Raw genomic sequence first — 20,055 nt, forward strand, 5'->3', positions numbered from 1 at the left:
CGTTCCCACTACATCTGACCAAAGACGCTCTCTAGTTTGTTGTGCCCAGGCAAAGAGTTGAATGCACATGAGCATCAATAAAGCCCTGTTTCTGGTCACTTCCAGAAAAACCCAACAAGTACCACAGCAGGTTTTCAGGCTGGAGGCCTTTGGTCATGACATCTACTGTACTCGGCGCATCATCAAATCTTTTTTTTTAAAAAACACGACAAGTTCCTCTGTCTGGACATTGACATTTATTGACACACTGTGAAGACTGAAACTAGAGCAGATACCTAATCTGTTCTATCCTCGTCCTAAAGCTAATTATGGGAATGCATCTAACCCATAAATCACATTTTCTTCAATAACTCAGCTCGGCAGATCTTCAACCATTGAGAAAGAGGGAGGTTGAGTCCATTATGTGCTTTGCTATATACTCAGTCCACAATGCAAAGAGTATGTCTACCAAGTGCCGGTTCTCTAAGGTACCCATTGTCCAAATGCTGAACTTTCCAGTGTCCACAACCTGTAATGCCATTTTCTGAACGTTGACTTTAGCAAATACGGAGATGCTGTTGAAATGACAGCCGTACGTTCAAGAGGCTCCAGACTGAAGATTAACTTTCTGTCTTTCCTTTTGCCTCCTGAGATTCAGGAGGTTGCTTTGTGGAAGTCTGTGTATCCTTTTCAGCATCCCCTTCACCTACTGAAAAGAAACATTTGAAAGTCATTATTCGCATGCAACTTGCTGACTTAGCCTTTCATCTTTTTGCATCATAATTGATGAAAGAACAGCCAGGTAAAGTGGTTTAACTGTCTTTCTGTCTTGATGTTAAATGGAATACAGCGAGCAAGTTCAGTCCAAACTCAGACACATCAAGAAGGCTGAAAAAGAGGATGCAGGATTGTGAAGAGCAACTTCGGGGCAGGCAACAGGAAGCATTTCCTTACACAGAAAGTGTTTAACAGGTGGAACAAGTTACCAGGAAGGGTGGGAGAAGCCTGTACACTTAACCTATTTGAAAAGCAGCTTGGTTCTATGATGGGAAGATAGTAGGATGGGTATTCTCAAAGGATTAGATCAAGTGGGCCGAAGGGCCTTCTTTATCTGAATCTTTCCGACACCCTGCTAACTTATTAATGAACATTCCATGCCCTTATCTCGGACATCGGCAAGTTAAAAACAATGACTGTTTAAACACCCTCACCTTTTTTATCAATATTCAGCTCTGCTAATTTAAGGGTTAAGTCGCTTGTGTTTACATTTGACGGAGTGCCCAGGATGTCATGCAGCGCATTCCTCCGTCCTGTCCGTCCTGAAGCGATGAAGTCTGCATACGAGGTTTCAACATCAGTCATTGCTGACAGGTTTCCACATAGCAGTATCTGGGGGAAGGGGAAAGACACACAGAACAAAGCTTAATGTTAGCTAAGCATTCCTACTTTTGGGATATTCATGAAAGACACGGGGAACTGAGGTTGTAAATTCTGTTGACCCAAGCACATCCTCTAATGTTGCTTATTACAAGTTGTTGTTGTAATCATATGTATTTATATTTTCATTTCTTTAGGCTGACACTCCAGTCCAGTACTGAAAAGAGCAGTGCATTGTCAGAGTTACTGTCCTTCAGATGAGACCTTAGACCAAGGTCCTCTCTGTGCCTGTTCAGCTGGACGTTAAAGATCCTGATACTATTCAAAAAGAGAAGGGAGTTTCTCCTGAGGTTCTTGTCAACAATCCCCCAGATAAAATTAGACATTCGCTTCATGGCTGTTTGTTGGCCACTGCTGTGTGCAAATTGGCTGTTAGGTTTGCCAACAAATTACAGTCACTTTACACTAAATTCTCTGAAGAGCTTGGAGGTGTCTCCTGATAATGTGAAAGGTGTGATATCAGACAAATAATAATAATAATAATAATAATAATCCTTGCATTTGGTATAGCTCCTCACCATATCCTTGAGATGTCTCAAAGTGCTTCATTGAATTTATTGTGAAATAGGAGTGACTTTGTGTATTTGTAGGCAAACCCGGCAGCACAATTGCACGCAACAATGTTTCACAACAGCCATGAAATGAATGATCAATTTTATTTGGGGTATTGTTGACCAGAACACCAGGAGAAACTCCCTTCTCTTTTTGAATAGTGTCATGAGATCTTTAACATCCACCTGAACAGGCACAGAAGAGACCTTGGTTTACCGTCTCATCCGAAAGCTTCCACTTTACCCATCCTCTCCTCAATGATGATGCTTGAGCAATCTGGCACATGTCCCGGTTAGTGGGACACTGGCAAGACCTAGTCAACAAAGACTCAAAGCGCAGGTAACCTCTTTGTGAGCTGTCGAATGCTCCAATCAGTGAGCCTTAAGTCTCTCATCAAATGATTTGGCGCAGAATGTCACTGTGACAGCTGTGCAGATGCATATCAGAGAGAGAGAAAGAGTAAACAAAATAACATAGCAGTGTATTGTGTTTAAAAATCATGCAAACGACACAAGCCCAAGCCTGTATTTAATGGTGAGAATCAACAGAAATGGTGCAGTAGTAGTTTACCACCACCAGAGGGGGTCATTCCTTTTCTATTGTTTGAAGGATTTCAGGATTATTTTATCCAGGAACCACTGTACAAACAATCCTCTGTGGGGAGGTCTAACAGGCACTGTGATCTTATCTGGACAAGCAGCGGGAAGCTTGCCAGACAGCGTTTTCAATGGCAAGCTGCGCATTTTATTTGTTTAAACTCCAATAGTTACCCCTAAACACATTCTGGATGTCCCAAAGTTCCAATCTGCACCTAATGCTTCCCGGAATATATAGTGTCCTCCGTGTAGGATAATGTCTCAGACGCAATGATCCGCATCTACAAATATCAGTGATAAAGGTTAACATTTCAGGGTGCCATCCGTTAACAGAGCTACATATTCCAAACCTGTCCTCAGCTGATCAAATCTACATACACGTTCTCATTAATTAAAATTATACCATTCACAGTTTTTTTTAAAAAAAATTCAAATCCTAAAAAGTTGGACCCATAAACTAGACGTCGATTGCCTCAGCTTCGGCAGAAGCTACAGACAGTCTTCTTTACAGAAGACAACATTGCCACTTCCATCATGTTAAACCCAGGATCTTTCTTTCTGAGACTTTCCCGTTTGGCCTGTGTTCATTAGGAAAGAGAGCAGAATATACAGCCTGCTCTCAAAACTGGCCAAGCTCAAGATCCCCAGCCTGTGATACCAGTCAGTATCAGTCTACCACAAGGTTGGCAACCTACCAAGTGGCCAAAGACCGGAACAATCCCACTTTCTGTCATTGTATGGTGCAGTGTCTTCTGTGGCCACCCTGCTCGAAGCTAGAGCTCCCATCACCTGTGATATTTCTCCTGAAAGAAGGTGTCTCAGGGGACCTTACAGAGGTGACTAAGATTCTAAATAGGATGGAGAAAATAAATCCAGAACAATAATTTGATACGCCAATGCAGCAGAACAAGACAGCTCAGGTTGTCAGTAATTTCAGTGTATACACCAGGAAGTATTTTTTTTACACTGGGGGCAATGGGTTATTGCGAAAGGTGGCAGAATCCGGTATATTGAGACTCATTTAAGAAACAACGTGATATTATATTGGGAAGATGGGTATTTTAAAAGGTTGAAAACAATAGGAAGAGGGACCTTTTTCATCCAATTCTCTTGTGATCCTGTGATTGTGAAAGGACCAGACAACAGTAAAAAGCTGCACTTGCACTTTGTGACCCAAGACATCACTACTCACACAGCACTATATAACGGCGGCTCTCCTTTTTAAGAGACAATCTGCGGAGAACAGGCAACACCATTTTATTAACCATTAGCAGGTTAATAAAAGCTTCTGAGGGAAATAAACTGTTTTCCTTACACTTTAAGAGTTTCTTGTGAGACATTTGTTAAAATAGATATACTGATTTGCCAATACATTTATTTTAAAAGTACGAGAATGAAAACTGAATTGAAATTGAATCAAGGAAATACAACTGGTCTGTTCCAAACATTTTGAAATCTTAATGGGTGATGTTCATATCTGACCACCAGAGGACACTGCGTGAGGGGAGAGTTTGGCAGTGATACAGGCAGTGAGGATGAAAGGTCATATACTGTACAGCAGTAGATTTTCATCGACTACAGCAATAGATTTAAATAAATTGACCAGCAATAGGTTTACATAGACAGTACAGCCCGGACACAAGCTATTTAGTCCAACCAGTCTGTGCTGGTGTTTCTGTTCCACGTTAGTCCTCAGTGTGTGTTGTGCGACCAATACTATTGCCAGCTTCATGACTGCGGGTTCACTTCCAGATAGGGTTGAGATGGAAAGCGTATCAAATCAGAAATGAAGGAAATGAGCACGGTTGTCAAATTCCCCCATTTCCACCAGAAATCCAAGCCACTGGCCTGGTTTAATCCCTGGTTTTGGAATTACAAAACTCAGTAATATAATAATAATAATAATCCTTGCATTTGATATAATGCTTTTCGTGTCTTCTAGACATCTCAAAGCGCTTCACAGAATAGACTATAAAGTGAATTGGCTGTATTCTTGTGGGCGAAATGTGGCAGCCAATTGCTTCCCATCTCCACATATTTCACTTATAACATTCCGGTGTTGGAAAGCTAGTCTTTGTTGCCATATTGTTGAGAATTTCATTAAAAAATACATATATTGAGAAATACCTTCTGACTCGCTCCCTTCCTCACCTCCTCGAGACCCAGCTGTACTCTTGGAAGTGCGCTTTTGGTCATCTTTCCTTCACCTCCATGCCCCCCCGCTCCCCTTCCCCACTCCCGGGTTTTCAATCCAGTTCGGGGCCAAGCCAGGATTGATAAGCACCTGGGGATGTCCTCGCGCTGTAAAGGTCACTGTAGAAATGTAAATTTGTATTGTATATAGGACTATCACTGGAGTGAAATGAACTTGTGTTGGGTACCTACTCCACACTGTGCACAGCTCTGCTCGTTCGGACTAGACCCTCCTCGTGAGTTTCTCCCTTCTCTCAGGTGGTCATGGTCTGAATGAGCCAGGAAGACAAAAAGAATGAGCTTCCATTTTTAAAAGTGCTTCATCACCTCGATATACAGTAAATCCCCAGCTTACCAGACTCTGGGGATCCGCAATTTAAATCTAGCCAGAGTGGGCCCCAAGACAGAAACGTTTAAAAATTGTCTGTGAGCCTGTGCGGATTTACAATTACAATTACAATCTGTTGCATTTACCGGCATTTTTTAAAAAAAGCTGGGAGATACCTGTACCGGGATTGTAATTAAACTTAGCTGGAAATTCCATCTCACCGGCCCGGATCTTCCATCGGTGGCCGGGCTTTCAGCCTCTCTGCCCCCACCCTCTGGAACTCCATCCCACAGTCCCTTTGCCTTGCTTCCTCCCTTGCCTCCTTCCAGGCCGGTTTCAAGACCCTTCTCTTTGACCGTGTCTTTGGTCTCCCTCCCACCTCACTACCTTCCCTCACCCCTACACCACACCCCCTCCCCTATGCTCGGGCCCCGACACCTGACTGTTCTGTGCTTTGGGACGTCCTCCCGACATGAAAGGCACTCTATAAATGTAATTTTGTTGTTGTTGAATGATCAATTTTATGTAGGGGAGTGTTGGCCAGGACACCAGGAGAAACTCCCTTCTCTTTTTGAATGTTTCACCAATTTGCCTAAGAACATACAATACAAAATTATACTTGTGTAGCGCCATTCATGTCGGGAGGACATCCCAAGTCATCCCACAAGCCCTGGCTTGAGCCCACAACCCTCTGACCCTGTGATTCAGAGTAGATTGTAGTCCAGAGGCTGGCATTCCAGTACACTACTGGGTGAGCCTTAGTGGGGCCTAACTTCACTCACCAAATTAAAAAAAAGATGTGATGCTGTATAGTGTCTTTCCGGACTATTTGATTTGGCACATCAAACAAACCCTTTAGTAAACAATCCCTGGTTCCCTTTAGTGCAGTGCTGTGCACAACAACAAAGTTAATTTATATAGAGCTGGGTTTGCGCTTGAGCTGCAAATTGGAATCAACAGGGGTGGACTGTGCACCTCTCCTACCTTCTAGGAGGTTACAAACTTGGTGTTGGCAGGAGGAACACAGATTACAGTTCTGTCCTTTGGACATTTAAATGCTTCCTGTTTTTTGCCCACAAAAACAGAGTGAAACTTGACTGTTTATATACCAGTTAACAGCAAATAATGGAATTGTCCTCTCAGAATTTTTCTGTATTTCATCAAGGCAACGTCACAATGGGGAACTGTGACATAGAGAAAGTGGTTTCATATCATCACAAAAAATAATCCACCAGCTTTGCCCCTCCCCGCACCCCCCCTCTGAGATTTTTGGAAATATATATATATTTGGAAAAATTTAATTCCAAATATCTATTTTTTCAAATATTTTATATAATGTTAATTACTGGGGAGAAATTTCTTCTGGGTCTAGGTTTATTCTATTTGTGTAACTTTGTTATTTGAGGGTGTCCAGCGTTTGGCAACTTCTTAAATATATTTTAAGTTGGTTTTCCGTAAGTTTCTCAGAAAAACTATAGAAAACTGACTTCAAAGTTAAAACTGAATTCAACAACTTGCCAAATTCTGAATGCTCTAAAATGCCATATACGGAGTCAATCTAGACCCTCTTAGGCTAGATATGATCAAATTGGTCATTCATTTTATGCCTGTTCGTGTGCAAATTGGTTGCTTTGATCGCACACAAACACACAGTAACTGCACCTTACAGTATATTCTGTGAAGCAACAATATCAATTTGCATTTATATAGCGCCCTTCACGTGGGGTAGTGTCCCGGAGAGCTTGACAGTGGCGGAGTCTGACCTAGAACGAGGGGGAGAGGGAGTGGGGAGGTGACCGTAAGTAGGAACAAAAAGTAAGGTCGTTAGGCAGGTTTTGAAAGTGGGGAGGGAGGGGGTAAGGCAGAGGGATTGAGGTCCTGTGCTTCGGGGAATAGTGGGTGAAAGCGTGGACACCAATCATGGAGCAGAGAGGGCGAGGAACGAACAGGAGGCCAGAGCCAGCTGAGAGGAGATAGCAGGTGGTGGAGTGGGGTGTGAGCAAATCGGATAGATAGGGAGGTGTGAGGGCGTGAAGTGATTTGATAAAGCACTTTGGGATATTCTCCCGACATGAGAGGTACTACATCAAATGTAAGGATTATTATTATTATTATAATACAGTAAATCTAGACCTGCCCGTATGTATGCACAATGTTTACAATAAATGCCAGATTTAAGAAAGATCTGCCATGAAAAAAAGTGATTATTTTATGCAAAGGGGTATTTTGTCAAAGTAGAGACATATTCTTAAAACAGTGAATTATTTCAGTGTTTTTTTTTACAAAAATTGATTAATATATTAATAATATGGTTCAATCAAGAAAATACAGATTGTATGTTAAAATAAAGAGACTCGGATCCTGAACAAGCCACCTGGAAGATTTCAAATCGAGCCCATATTTAGTGGCTGTCTCGCCAGAAATCCTCCAGCCAGCCCCAGGCAATTGTAAATGATTTTGTTGTTCCCAATACGCCTGGCTCATGTTCTATTTCAGTTTCTAAATAAGGTCATCGCCTCGTCTCCAACTCATACAGCTGTCCCTGTCTGCATGCGGACAGACAAGGACTTAACTTCACTTTGTAAAGACAGAGAAACATCCTTTACTGCAATTAAAGCCATCTGATAAGGCTAGACTCATGGGATGAAAAGGTGTTTCCAATTTACACCCAGTAGTTGCTTACACAACACAAGATAGGCAAGAGCAGAGACGCCTCAAGCCAATATACAGCACACAATATATCTGTTTGTGTACAGCACTCTATATAACTGGGTGTACAACACTCCATATATCTGTGTGTGTGTCCTTGTACTGAAAATAGAACCACAGGACATAGCTTGTGATTGAAGGGGGGGGGGGGGTAAATTCAAAACAAATCTGCTGAGTGAGTAAGTAGTAAATGTATGGAATTGACTTCCTAGGGAGATCCTGGAAGCAGAAGTGTTGATTCTATCAAGAACAAATTTGATAGATTTCTGTTAGGTAATTAATATCTCAGGATAGAGTATATAGTTTGGGACATGACATGCCAAGATGGTGGAAGGCGAACTAGATGGAACTTGTTTTTTCTTCCAGCAGTTCTTATGTTCTTATATATCTCTTATATACAGATGTATACAAAAGTACATACTCATACAGCTCTATCCCCATGCACCACCCCAATACATCTCCAGATCTACAGCCCCTCATATATGCTGTATTTATAGCATGGGAATAACGATATACATCACATGTGGGGAACGCCACACATATCATGCCTGGGGAATGCCATACCACGTCACATGTGGGGAATGCTGACCTGGGATATCTTATCCATGAGTGACCCAGGATTGCCTCAGACCCGAGCTCTCACTCCCAGTGAGACGTACGCAGGATTCTCCACTGGAGGATATTTTAAGTTCTCAGGTGCCTGTTCTAGTGTTGAGGCATCACTGAACCTGTGGTTTTCTGACAAAAATCATTAAAAGTACTCAGAAAATGGACCACATTCATGGTACCCTGTCCTGTGCCCTGAGTATAGGAAACCCAATGCCTGGCACTGTCAGGCAGAAGGAAGGGCTATGTTAGGATTACATTCATTGGTGAAGGGGGAGAGTGGGGGGGTGGGGATAAAGCTGTGGAACGAAATGCACCTGCCAGTTAAGTGGGTGCAATCCTCTCAGTAATTACATTTGCACACTTCAGGAAAATTACTTTACAAATAAAGCTGAGTGCTGCAGGGATTAGAGAATGAATCAAGTCTTTAATTCTTAAAAAAAACTTGACAAACCAAATTAAAAGTGTTATTTGGAGGACTGCAATGATTTGTAAATCAGATGGGATTAAAGTTGACATGCTGACTGCTACCATAATCAACTCGAGATTATCACATTATCACACAGCAACTACACAGAACTCCGAGTGTTAGTGTGGAGTTTATCACAGTAACTATTCATGGCTGCACTCTTCACCTCACCGAGCCAATACGAAACCTCTGTGTCCTTTTTGACCCCCAGCTATCCTTCAAACCCCACATTCATGTCGTGACCTACCTCTGCAACATTGCCCGCCTCCGCACCTGCCTCTCACCGCAGGCTGCCGAGACCCTGATCCACCCTTCCATCATGTCTGGGCTTGACTACACCAACTCCCTACTCACTGTACTTCCCAACTCTTCCCCTCCACAAGCTGCAGATTATTCAAAACTCTGCAGCTTGTGTCGTCTCCTACACCTGACTCCTCTGTGGACCAATCACCCCCATTCTTGCCCAGCTTCACTGGCTCCCCATTCCGCAGAGAATCGAGTACAAAACCCTCGGTTTCACCTTCAAAGCCCTGCACAGTCTTGCTCCCCCCACCTCTCCGACCTCCTAACCCCATATCAGCCTGTCCGCTCCCTCTGCTTGTTGTCTGCTTCAGATGCCCTGCACTTCCAGCCCCACCATTGGTGGTCAGTCATTCAGCATCTCTGCCCCCACACTCTGGAACTCTATCCTGCAATCCCTCCACCTTAACCCCTCTCTTACCTCCTTCAAGTGCCATCTAAAGACCTTCCTAATTGACCATGCCTTCAGCAACCATCCCACCCCCAACCCCCTGCACTGAACCCCTCCTGACCCCAAATCCCAGCTCGGGTCGAAAACCCGACTGTCCACACCCTGGGACATCTTTCCGAACTGAAGAGCGTTATACAAAGTGTAACTTGTTGTTGTTGTTATTGTAACTACAGAGAGCACCGAGTGTCAGTGTGGACATTATCACAGCAACTACACAGAGCGCTGAATGAAAATACAGTTACCGTGAAACATGGCAGCCAGTATTTAATATGACTTAAACAAGGTCAGGCAAATTGTATAGGCCATATGAAATCCGATTTAATCAATAATCTACACTGCGCATGTGGAATTCAGTGCAGCTAGTTAGTGCACGTGGTGGCGAGTCAAGACTATGTTTCCCATGATTCAATGAGTCTTGACCCGTCACTGCATGCGCAATTACGAACGAGCATTGGAATCGCATTGAATCGCTGGAAATAAAATTCTTCTGTGCATGCATCAACGGATCAAAATTATATTTCCGCGATTTAATACAGTATTCAGTAAATGTGCGTGAGTTGACAGGTCAGGAGGTCACTAGCCTTGATTCAATGCAGCCAGTAAGTGCAGGAGTAATGGGTGTAAGGAAGCATTGTAGAAGGTGATTAATATGAGTAACGAAAATAAATCTAAGTGGTTTTGATAGGAAACTGAATGGGATTCGTGTGAATGTATGACTTAGGTGATCTTTTCTTTTTCGCACTTTATCAGCTTTCGGAAAATCACAATTAACCATTTTGCAAATATAGTAATTTAGCTGGCTTTCAACATTCACAAACACGAGTTGCAATTAGCACTTCAAATTTCCTTTGCGAATATCTCACATGAGACTACCCTGATGCGTGGATAGGGATAATAATAATTCTTATATTTGTGATAGCACCTTTCATGTCAAGAGGATATCTCAAAGCAATTCAAGAGTTTTACTGCAAAGTGTAGCGATTGTGTGTTGGTCAGCAAACACGGCAGTCAATTTACATAGTAAAGTTCAGGCTGTGTCTCATGAACCATTGTGGGGCTTGAACGCATAAACCATTTGACCCAGAAGCAAACCTGCTACTAACTCAGCCAAGCTGCCACAGAGAGCACCTTGCTGAAGGCACTTGTCTTAATTGTGCTGGTTTTACCTTTGAGCTTCAGATGTCTGCTATGCATGACATAAAGTGACTTTGGCATCTTCTCTCCAAGGACATTGTTACATATGTTACAGCCCATTGTTTCCTTCCAGCTCTGAAGTTTATGAAGTGAGGATTTTCTGCTGCTCTTGATGTCCTTGCCCTGCTCAGGTCCAAATCCCTGACCGTCCAGTGCCTTGGGACATCCTCATGATGTGAAAGGCGCTATACAAACGTAACTAGTTGTTCTTGTTGCTCTGTCTGCCCAGTTTAAACTAAGCCATGTTACTATACATGGACAAGGTTGGATCAATCATACTCTTATCGTTTACAATAAACTCACTTGAGAACACAGAAAGGTTCCTCTGCACGTCATATTTATCATTTCTATCTGAATCATATTCCATTTCAAGTCCCAACTTTTCCACTAGAACAACACCAATTGTATGGTTGACTATAACGGTACCATAGACAGAGCAGGTAACATTATTGGATTTGGTTGCCATCATTCTAATTTAGAAATTCATTGTTTTGTGTAGGACACTATGTGAAATGGTGTTCCAAACATCCAAACTATGCTAACGCACCAACTGGATATTCGCTATTAGCCATGATTCCTGCTCAAGTGGACTTTAGAGATCTCATGACACAACTCAAAGAGAAGAGAGTTTCCCCAGGGTACTGGCCAACAATCCCCCAGATAAAATTGGTCATTCACTTTCCTCCCTTTCCTCCTTCAAGGCCGGTCTCAAAACCTTTCTCTTTGACCGAGCCTTCAGCTCCCCTCTCGACTCTCTTCCCCCTCCTCGCTCCCTCCCTTCCCTCCCCTTACCCTGACCATTTCCCCCTCCTTGCTCCCTCCCTTCCCTCACCCTGACCATTTCCCGCCTCCTCGCTCCCTCCCTTCCCTCCCCTCACCCTGACCATTTCCCCCCTGCTCGGTTCATGACCCAACTGTGCAGCGCCTTGGGACGTCCTCCTGACGTGAAAGGCGCTTTATAAATGGAATCTTGTTGTTGTTGTTGTTATATCTATGTGCGTGTCATTGCTTTGCGTAAATGGGCTGCCATGTTCAGCTACAAATGAACAGTCACTGCACTTTACAGTAAATCCTGTGAAGTACTTTGAGAGATCTTCCTGATGTGAAAAGTGCTATATCAAATGCAAGGATTATTATTTCTCATATGCCAAGGACTCAAACTCAGTCATCCCATCAGAGCACATTGTTGAGTGGACACTATTTTGCCTCTATGAAGATGGACGAAAATTAATGCAGTGATGATTAAGTTCCACATGCCTAAACACATAACAGATATGGAGTGGCAGGAATAGATGCTTTGCATCAGGTTCTCTCCTCATCTTCTAAGCAAGGCAGTGGTTCATGATCCTACAACAAGACCAATTTACATTTATATAGTACAATTCACGTCAGAAGGACATCTTGAAATGCTTCAAACAGCTTTGAGCCTGAGCTGGGGTGGAGAGAGGAAGGTAGCTGGTTAAAGAGATAGGCAGATTTTGAAGGTGGGGAGGAAGGTGACGAGGTGGAGGGCGTCTGGGATGTAGTTTCAGAGAGCTGGGCAGAATGGCTAAAAGCTCACCCACTGATAGTGGGACAGATCAGCTGGATCAGTTTCCAGAGGCAGAGGAAGCAGCTAGGGAAGCAGGGCCAACAACAGCAACTTGCATTTATATAGCAGCCTTCACACGGGATGGCGTCCCAGAGTGCTTAAAGTATCACAGGATTATCACAGAGATGGGTTGAGGCTGGGATGTGGCTGAGACTGTGAAGGGATTTGAAATTGAGGTTGAAGATCTTGAATTAGATTCACTGGGGGAATGGGGAGCTGGTGGGGTTCAGTGAGGATGGAAGTGATAGGCTCACAGAACCTGATACGGGAGAGAACTATTTTTAGGGAGTTCAAATATTTTAAGAAAAGTAACATCTATCTTCTGCCTGCCTGCCTATCTCTCTTTCTCTCTCTATACTAATAAAACGACAATGGCTGTCTGTGCTTCAAGAAGGATCTCAATAACTGATTGGAATAGAGACATGATTTATACCTCATCAGAAAGGTTGTGCCTCTGGGAGTGACATGGGCATATTTGTTTTTGAGTATCTCCTATTTTAATGAGTTATTTTCAGTTTATGTGTTTTTCACTGCAGTTACACCTTGTGGCCACCAAGTCAAAGTGAAGCTGTGGCATTGTGCGGTACAGAGCATCTATGTGTGTACGCATACACTGAAGGTACACCCGGTGGCCACGCCGGCTGCCTGTGGCGCTGTGGCATCCTGCAACACAGAGCATGCACGTAGCCAGGTGGCGGGAGCAAAACAACAACAACAAAATTACATTTGTTTAGTGCCTTTCACATCGGGAGGACGTCCCAAGGTGCTGGACAATCAGTGTCGGGATTGGGGAGGGTGGATGGCAGGGTGGGGGGGAGGAGGGTGACCGAAGGCACGGTTGAAGAGGAATCTTGAGATGGGTCTTGAAGGAGGCAAGGGAGGCGTGAGGCGGAGGGACTGCGGGATGGAGTTCCAGAGGGTGTGGGCAGAGTATCAGAAGGCCCTCCCACCAATGGTAGGGCGGGCAAGGCGGGGGATGTGAAGCAGGCCTGAGCCCGCTGATCGAAGGAAGGATGGTGCACACTCCACCAAAATAAAGGACACGGCAACAGCAACAAAATTTATTTTTTAAAGCACTGAGTCCTCCCACAGGAGTCCTCCCAAATGAGTCTTGATAAAAATGAAATGTGTGTCAATCTACATTCCAACATCTACATCATAATAATCCCTCCAAAAAAAAACAATAATAAATTGGTCATTTTCAATCCACGACTGTTTGTGGGACACTGCTGTGCACAATTGGCTGCCGCGCTTCACCCACAAATATACAGTCAATTCACTTTACAGTGTATTCTGTGAAGCGCTTTGAGACTTCTAGAAGACATGAACAGCGCTACATCAAATACAAGGATTATTCCATATTTGATCCTTTAGTTGCAAGTGAAGCTGCAACGGGTACAGCTAGTTCATATATAATTTGGCCGTGTTATTGGTGTGGCTGATCCATCACTGAAAAACATTTAGAAATTGCCTCTACAGAGTGAGTTAAACTGTAATCACATAATCATCATCATAATAACTTTAATTATAGTAATCCTTGCATTTGATACAGCACATTTGAAATTGAGAAAAGCACTTCACAGGATTTACTCTAAAGTGTAGTGACTATGCATTTCATAGGTGAATGTGGCAGTGAATTTCACACAGAAATGTGCCATAAAGGGCCATGAAGTGAATGACCAATTTTATCTGGAGGACAGTGACCATGACATTATAGGAGAGAGTCTCTCTATTGAACATAAAGCACCATCTCAAGTAAATAGATAAACAGGGGCAATTTAAGATTAGACCTGAATGGGTTTATTAATGACTGCAGCAACCTATGTATTTTCCTTCATTTAGGAAACAGAGGTTTGGAGATGGGAGACTCTCTAATTTATTTGACTAAATCTGGGTCAATTCAGTCCCTTTGAGCCACCTGAAACAAATCTACAAGTCAAGTGAGTTAAAAAGTCCCCCCAATCAGCATTGTCTGTGATAATAAATGTAGCTTAACTCTGAACAGGCCTAAATGCTGCACTAATGTAAAAATGTGCACTCAACCAACTGGGACAAAATCAATTCCAATCCAGTTCATCAGGTCCGTTTTGGCACAGATCCAAAGATGATCCTTCCTTCTGTTAGGACACACTGTAACAGCATTAACCAAGCTCAGTGTAAAATCAACAGAGAAAAAGAAATGTGATGTTTCTCTTTGATTTCACCCCGCAGTTTCAAATCAGGCTGAAGGGGTATAAGGTCATAATTATATGAGTTTCTGCTAAATTCCATTAGCATCAAGTCCATGTGATGCTCCAGAAATTATGCAGCAGGTGAAAAGGAGAACCTTTCATTCTGTCTCATTAGTAGCAGCACGGCAGGGAGAGCTGGCTAGGGAAACACTTAGCCAGTTAGCTCAGCGAGGTACTGTTCGCCTTTCACTGCCCTGTCAGCTGTAATCTTATGATGATGGTTATCTTATAGAGGAGGCACTTCTCCTAACCCCCTTCCTGCTAAAAGCCTCAGCTTCTTACTGCAATTATTACTAAAGCGTAGTATAAACCTCTGGCTCGCTCTACAACTAAATCATTTAGACAAAGCAAAATACCATCCATTGAAACAAAAACATGCGTTAAGTGCAAATAAAAATGGCAAAACAAATTACCCATTTTAGAATATCACTTCAACCTCAGTTACACAAGATTATTGTGCCATAAGACATTTGGGGATTATAAAGAATAATGTATAAACGCCACCGGATATACATACAGATTGAATGATGTTCATTTTTAGTTATTTTGAAATGAAATATATCAATATGTCAGCCCTGGGTAGTTCTCGTCAACTGATAAATGAAAAATCTTTTTACGACAGACACATCTCACCTACATGGGTTGATGATGGGCTTTCCAATGCACTAATGCTGCACACAGCAAATATGGTCCTTTTAAAGCTGAATAAATTTGAGTATCCAACATTTCATTCTTGCTGTCAGTAACTGGTCGTGCTGCTTGAACTCTACAGCCATGCACCGCCTGGTAGATGAATATTAAACTGAATTAAATACATTTCGACTGTGCTTCCTACCTTCACTAAGTAGGCTGCCGCACTAACCTGAAAAATACTGTCATGCAGTATAACCTGTGAAGCGTTTTGAGACAGCCTCCTGACGTAAAAGGCATTTTATCAGATTTAAGGATTATGATTTTATGATTGCTGCTCCCTCTGACATGGACACACCTTATGGTTAATGTGTCTTCAGAAGAGTTCCTGCATATGGAAATAAGTGGGGGGGGGGAGGTGGGGGCAAGAGGGGAGGGAGCCGAGGGATGGGGTGGGGGGTTTGGGAGGAATACCACTCAATTTGTGAAATCCAGCCCAAAAATACTAGTAGTGCTGCCTCCTAAAAACGGATTGGTCTGTTTTTGGCCAGTTTGACAGTACAGGCAAGCACCGGCTCCACATATCCAATATGTAATGTTGTATTGTATTGTTTCGGATACTTCATGCCAGTTGGTCCCACTGTTTGACAACCAGATCAATTTGCAATCTGGCATCTATTGCTGAATAAGAGGCAGAAAATATTAACTTGGTAAATCAGCTGAAAAAATGCCAGCATCCTTTCAGTGAAACAGCTGTTTTGTTTGCTAGCGATCCTGCTTACCCACCATGACTTACCAAAGCTGGTACAGTGACAGATAGAGTGACCTTGCTTTAATGTCTCATCCGAAGGACGGCACCTCCGACAATACAATCGCTCCCCACCCCCAGCACTGCATTGGCGTATCAGCCTTGACTATGAGCTCAAGTCTCGACACATCAGCGCCTTGGGACGACCTCCCGACGTGAAAGGCGCTCTATAAATGGAATCTTGTTGTTGACACGGGGCTTGAACCCCCAACTTTCTGACTCAGAGGTGAGAGTGCCAGCAACTGAGGTGGATGCTTACTATTCAAAAAGAAAAGGGAGTTTCTCCGATGTCCCTGGTTAACAATCTCCCAGGTAAAATTGGGCATTCACTTAATGATTGTTTGTAGGACATTGTTGTGAGCAAACTGGTTGCTTCATACATCTGCAAAATACACAGTCATTCCACTTAACAATAAATCCTGTGAAGCTCTTCGGGATGTCCTTTCAATATGAAAGGCGCTATATCAAATGCAAGGATTATTACAACAACAAGCAACAACAAAATTACATTTATAGAGGGCCTTTCACGTCGGGAGGATGTCCCAAAGCGCTGCTCTCATGCTCTCTCCCTCCCCACTGTAATAAAACATCTCGAGCGACACAAGTAAATTCCCATCTTACCTGCAAAAATTGTTGTTTAAAATCTACAGCTCTTTCACTTGGTACAAGGTGGTAATAAACTGAGTTGTACCATAACAAAGTTGTCCTCTTCAGTGAGTATAATTAACTAGTCAGCATTATCCAATATCTTCCTCTGCCGTTGTAAACGTTCCTTGACCTTTCCAGTGTTGCCAAGTACATCTATTCTTTGACCTGACAGTGCTTTATGAGATATTAGAGTGACTCAGTCATTCCATTTGAGTTCACAGAAACCTTTTCAACTACTCAATAGTACCATTTAATAAAAATGTCAGTGACAGTCAGAAAGATTCTGACGAATGTTTGTTTTTGTAGTTAATTTCAATTACATTTTTTAATTTCAATTACTAGAATGTGAGATACTGCCAGCGCACCCAAAGGATTTCGCTCAAGGAAAAGAGGGTGCAGAGCTATGGCCTGATGTCACTGTTTATAATTGGCTAACATCACGCACTGTGCAGCGTGCTGGGACACACTCATCTCAGAGTGGCCAGGGCCAAACCAGGCATGCCCAACTCAGGTGGGTTCACGGAACATAGAAATGGTGAAGGAACAGTTTTTTTATAAAGAGCATATTCCTATTTTACTTCCTCAACGATTCCTTGGATTTCAGAATACAGCTTCCGCATATGTGTTTTGTAAATGAGAGAACTTTAATTAAACCACACATACACTACCATGGTCATAATCACGCGGGAGGCTGATTTTTCTGGTTAGGTATTTTAGTGTTGGGGGTTGGTAAATACCAGACCTTCTAATATGGATGTTTTGTAAATGGTATCAATAGTAAATATGATAATATTCTCACATGCTATGTAATTATAGCAACAAAACAAAATTTCTCTGAAATCAGATACCATTTAACCCTGCCCCCTAACTATATATAGAGTATTAGAGGGCTGGACAAATAGTAGTTCAAAGATGCACTCCTTTTTTTTAAAGAGCAAAACTAGAGACTAAACAACGGTCTCAAACTCATTGGCAGTTACTTGTCATTTATTCAGTGTAATCCAAAAATTTGATGTAGCTTTGGGAGGATGTCTCAGAGCACTTCACGGGACATAATGGAAAGTGGAATGACTGTGTATTTTTTGTAAGAAAATGTGAAACAGCAGTGTCAGGCTGGCTCAGGAGTCAGAAGTCAGAAGGTTGTGGGTTCAAGCCCTACAGTGGGATTCATATAATCTATGCTGACACTCCAGTGGAGTGTTGTTGGAGGTGCTGAACTTCAGATACGTCGTTAAACTGAGGTCCCATCTGGCTGTTCAGGAGAACATCAACAACAACGACTTGCATTTATATAGATGCTGTCACTGGGACACAGGGAGAAACTCCCTTCTCTTTTTGAATAGTGCCTTGGGATATCTGATATCTATGTGATATCAGAGTGACTCAGTCATTCCATTTGAGTTACAGAAACCTTTTCAACTGCTCAATAGTACCATCTAATGAAAATTAATGTCAGTGACATCCAGGAAAATTCTGACCCATGTTTGATTTTGTAGTTAATTTCAATTTAATTTAAATTTCTACCATGGGAGATATTGCCAGGGCATCCAAAGGGTCCTACTTAACCAACCAACTCCATTTCATCTCGGCAAATGATTTTTCCTCCCGTCCCCGCCCGGACACCTGAAGGGAACCCCAGAGGTCCATCCTTGGCCCTCTTCTTTTCCTTATCTATATGCTCCCTCTGGGTGATGTCATCAGCAGACACGGGGTAAACTTCCACATGTATGCGGATGACACACAAATCTACTTTGCCTCCTCCAGTACCAACACCAGGTTCGCCGATGTTCTATCAGCTTGTCTGGCAGACATCAGGGCCTGGATGAGTGCAAACTTCCTGCAGCTAAATGTGGACAAAACGGAAACCACACTCCTTGGTTCCCGTCAATGCCTTCACTCCTGCAGATCTGAACTCCTTCAGACTCACCGAACCAGTGCGCAATCTCGGCATCCGGTTAGACCCTCAGCTGTCCTTCCTCCCCCACATCTCGTCCACGACCAGAACCACCTTCTTCCACCTCCGCCACATTGCCTGCCTCCGACAGTACCTTACCCCAAATGCAGCCAAAACCCTTGTGCATATGTTTGTCACCTCCCGCTTGGATTACTCAAACACACTTCTCACCGGTCTCCCCAGCTCCACTATTCAAAAGATCCAGCTCATTCAGAACTATGACTCCCACATACTGGCCCGGACCAAACTCCATACCTACATCTCACCAGTTCTGGCCAGGCTCCACTGGCTTCCCATCACTGAACAGATCAACTTCAAGATCCTCACACTCGTGTTCAAATCCCTTCATTCTCTGGCACCTCCCTACCTCTCTGACCTCCTCACTCCCCAATTCACCACCCGGCATCTCCGCTCGACTGGCACCAGCCTCCTGTTTGTCCCTCAACAACAACAACAACAAAATTACATTTATAGAGCGCCTTTCACGTCAGGAGGATGTCCCAAAGCATCCCAAACCCTTCACACCCTTTGCCCCACCATCGGAGTTCACGCTTTCAGCCACTATAATAATAATAATAATAATCCTTGCATTTGATATAGCGCTTTTCACATAGGGAGGACATCCCAAAGCGCTTCACAGAATATACTGTAAAGTGAATTGACTATATATTTGTGGGCGAACGCGGCAACCAATTGCGCACAGCAATGTCCCACAAACAGTCGTAGATTGAAAATGACCAATTTATTATTGTTTTTGTTTTTTGGAGGGATTATTATTAGGCGTGTGGAGTAGGGAAACTTGCCCAAGGTTTCGCCCTGCTGGAATTGAACTCAGGTCTCTCACTTGCAAAGCGAGTGCTCTAACCACTGAGCTACAGGACTCCACTACGCCCTGAAACTCTGGAACATTCTCCCTCAATCCCTCTGCCTTGCTCCCACTCTCCCCTTTTTCAAGTCCCGCCTGAAAACCTTCTTCTTCGACTGTGATTACTGCCACCTCACCCCACTGGGTCGGAGTCAGGCTCTGCCATTGTTAAAGCCTCTAAGACGCTAGTTAATTTGTGTTGAGGGTGCTATATAAGTGCAAGTTGTTGTTGTTGGCATCTTAACATCCACTTGAACAAGTAGATGAAACCTCAGTTGAACATCTCATCCAATAGACAACATCTCCAACATTTCAACACAATCCCAGCACTACATTGGAGTGTCATCTTAAACAATATGAGTTCCAAGTCCCAATGTGGGTCTTGAGCCCACAAGTTTCTGACTCAGAGGCAAGAGTGCTACCAACTGAGCCAGGCTGACACATAAATCCGTAGCTACTTTCATGAATTCAAACTGGAAATGGTACTGAATAAATGGATTATGTTTTATACTGT

The 20,055-nt window shown here is 43.1% G+C and overlaps 1 protein-coding gene across 2 annotated transcripts in view; it reads right to left on the reverse strand.

The window, feature by feature from the left end:
- Positions 1-598: 598 nt before the first annotated feature.
- Positions 599-20,055, reverse strand: part of pkia (cAMP-dependent protein kinase inhibitor alpha) — a 39,057-nt gene continuing 19,600 nt past the window's right edge. Inside the window, exons 1-3 of one of the 2 annotated variants that reach the window (XM_042332398.1) lie at positions 16,696-16,828; positions 1,191-1,368; positions 599-688 (exon numbers count right to left, since the gene is read on the reverse strand). In XM_042332398.1, coding sequence (XP_042188332.1) covers positions 600-688; positions 1,191-1,341 — 240 coding nt within the window. In that variant the 5' untranslated portion in view covers positions 1,342-1,368; positions 16,696-16,828 and the 3' untranslated portion in view covers position 599. Of the gene's footprint in view, positions 689-1,190; positions 1,369-16,695; positions 16,829-20,055 lie in introns of those variants that run through there. The other variant, XM_042332399.1, reaches the window with a different exon arrangement.

The sequence above is a fragment of the Callorhinchus milii genome, unplaced genomic scaffold (genome assembly GCF_018977255.1).
Source record: "Callorhinchus milii isolate IMCB2004 unplaced genomic scaffold, IMCB_Cmil_1.0 Scaffold2, whole genome shotgun sequence".
Lineage (NCBI taxonomy): Eukaryota > Metazoa > Chordata > Chondrichthyes > Chimaeriformes > Callorhinchidae > Callorhinchus > Callorhinchus milii.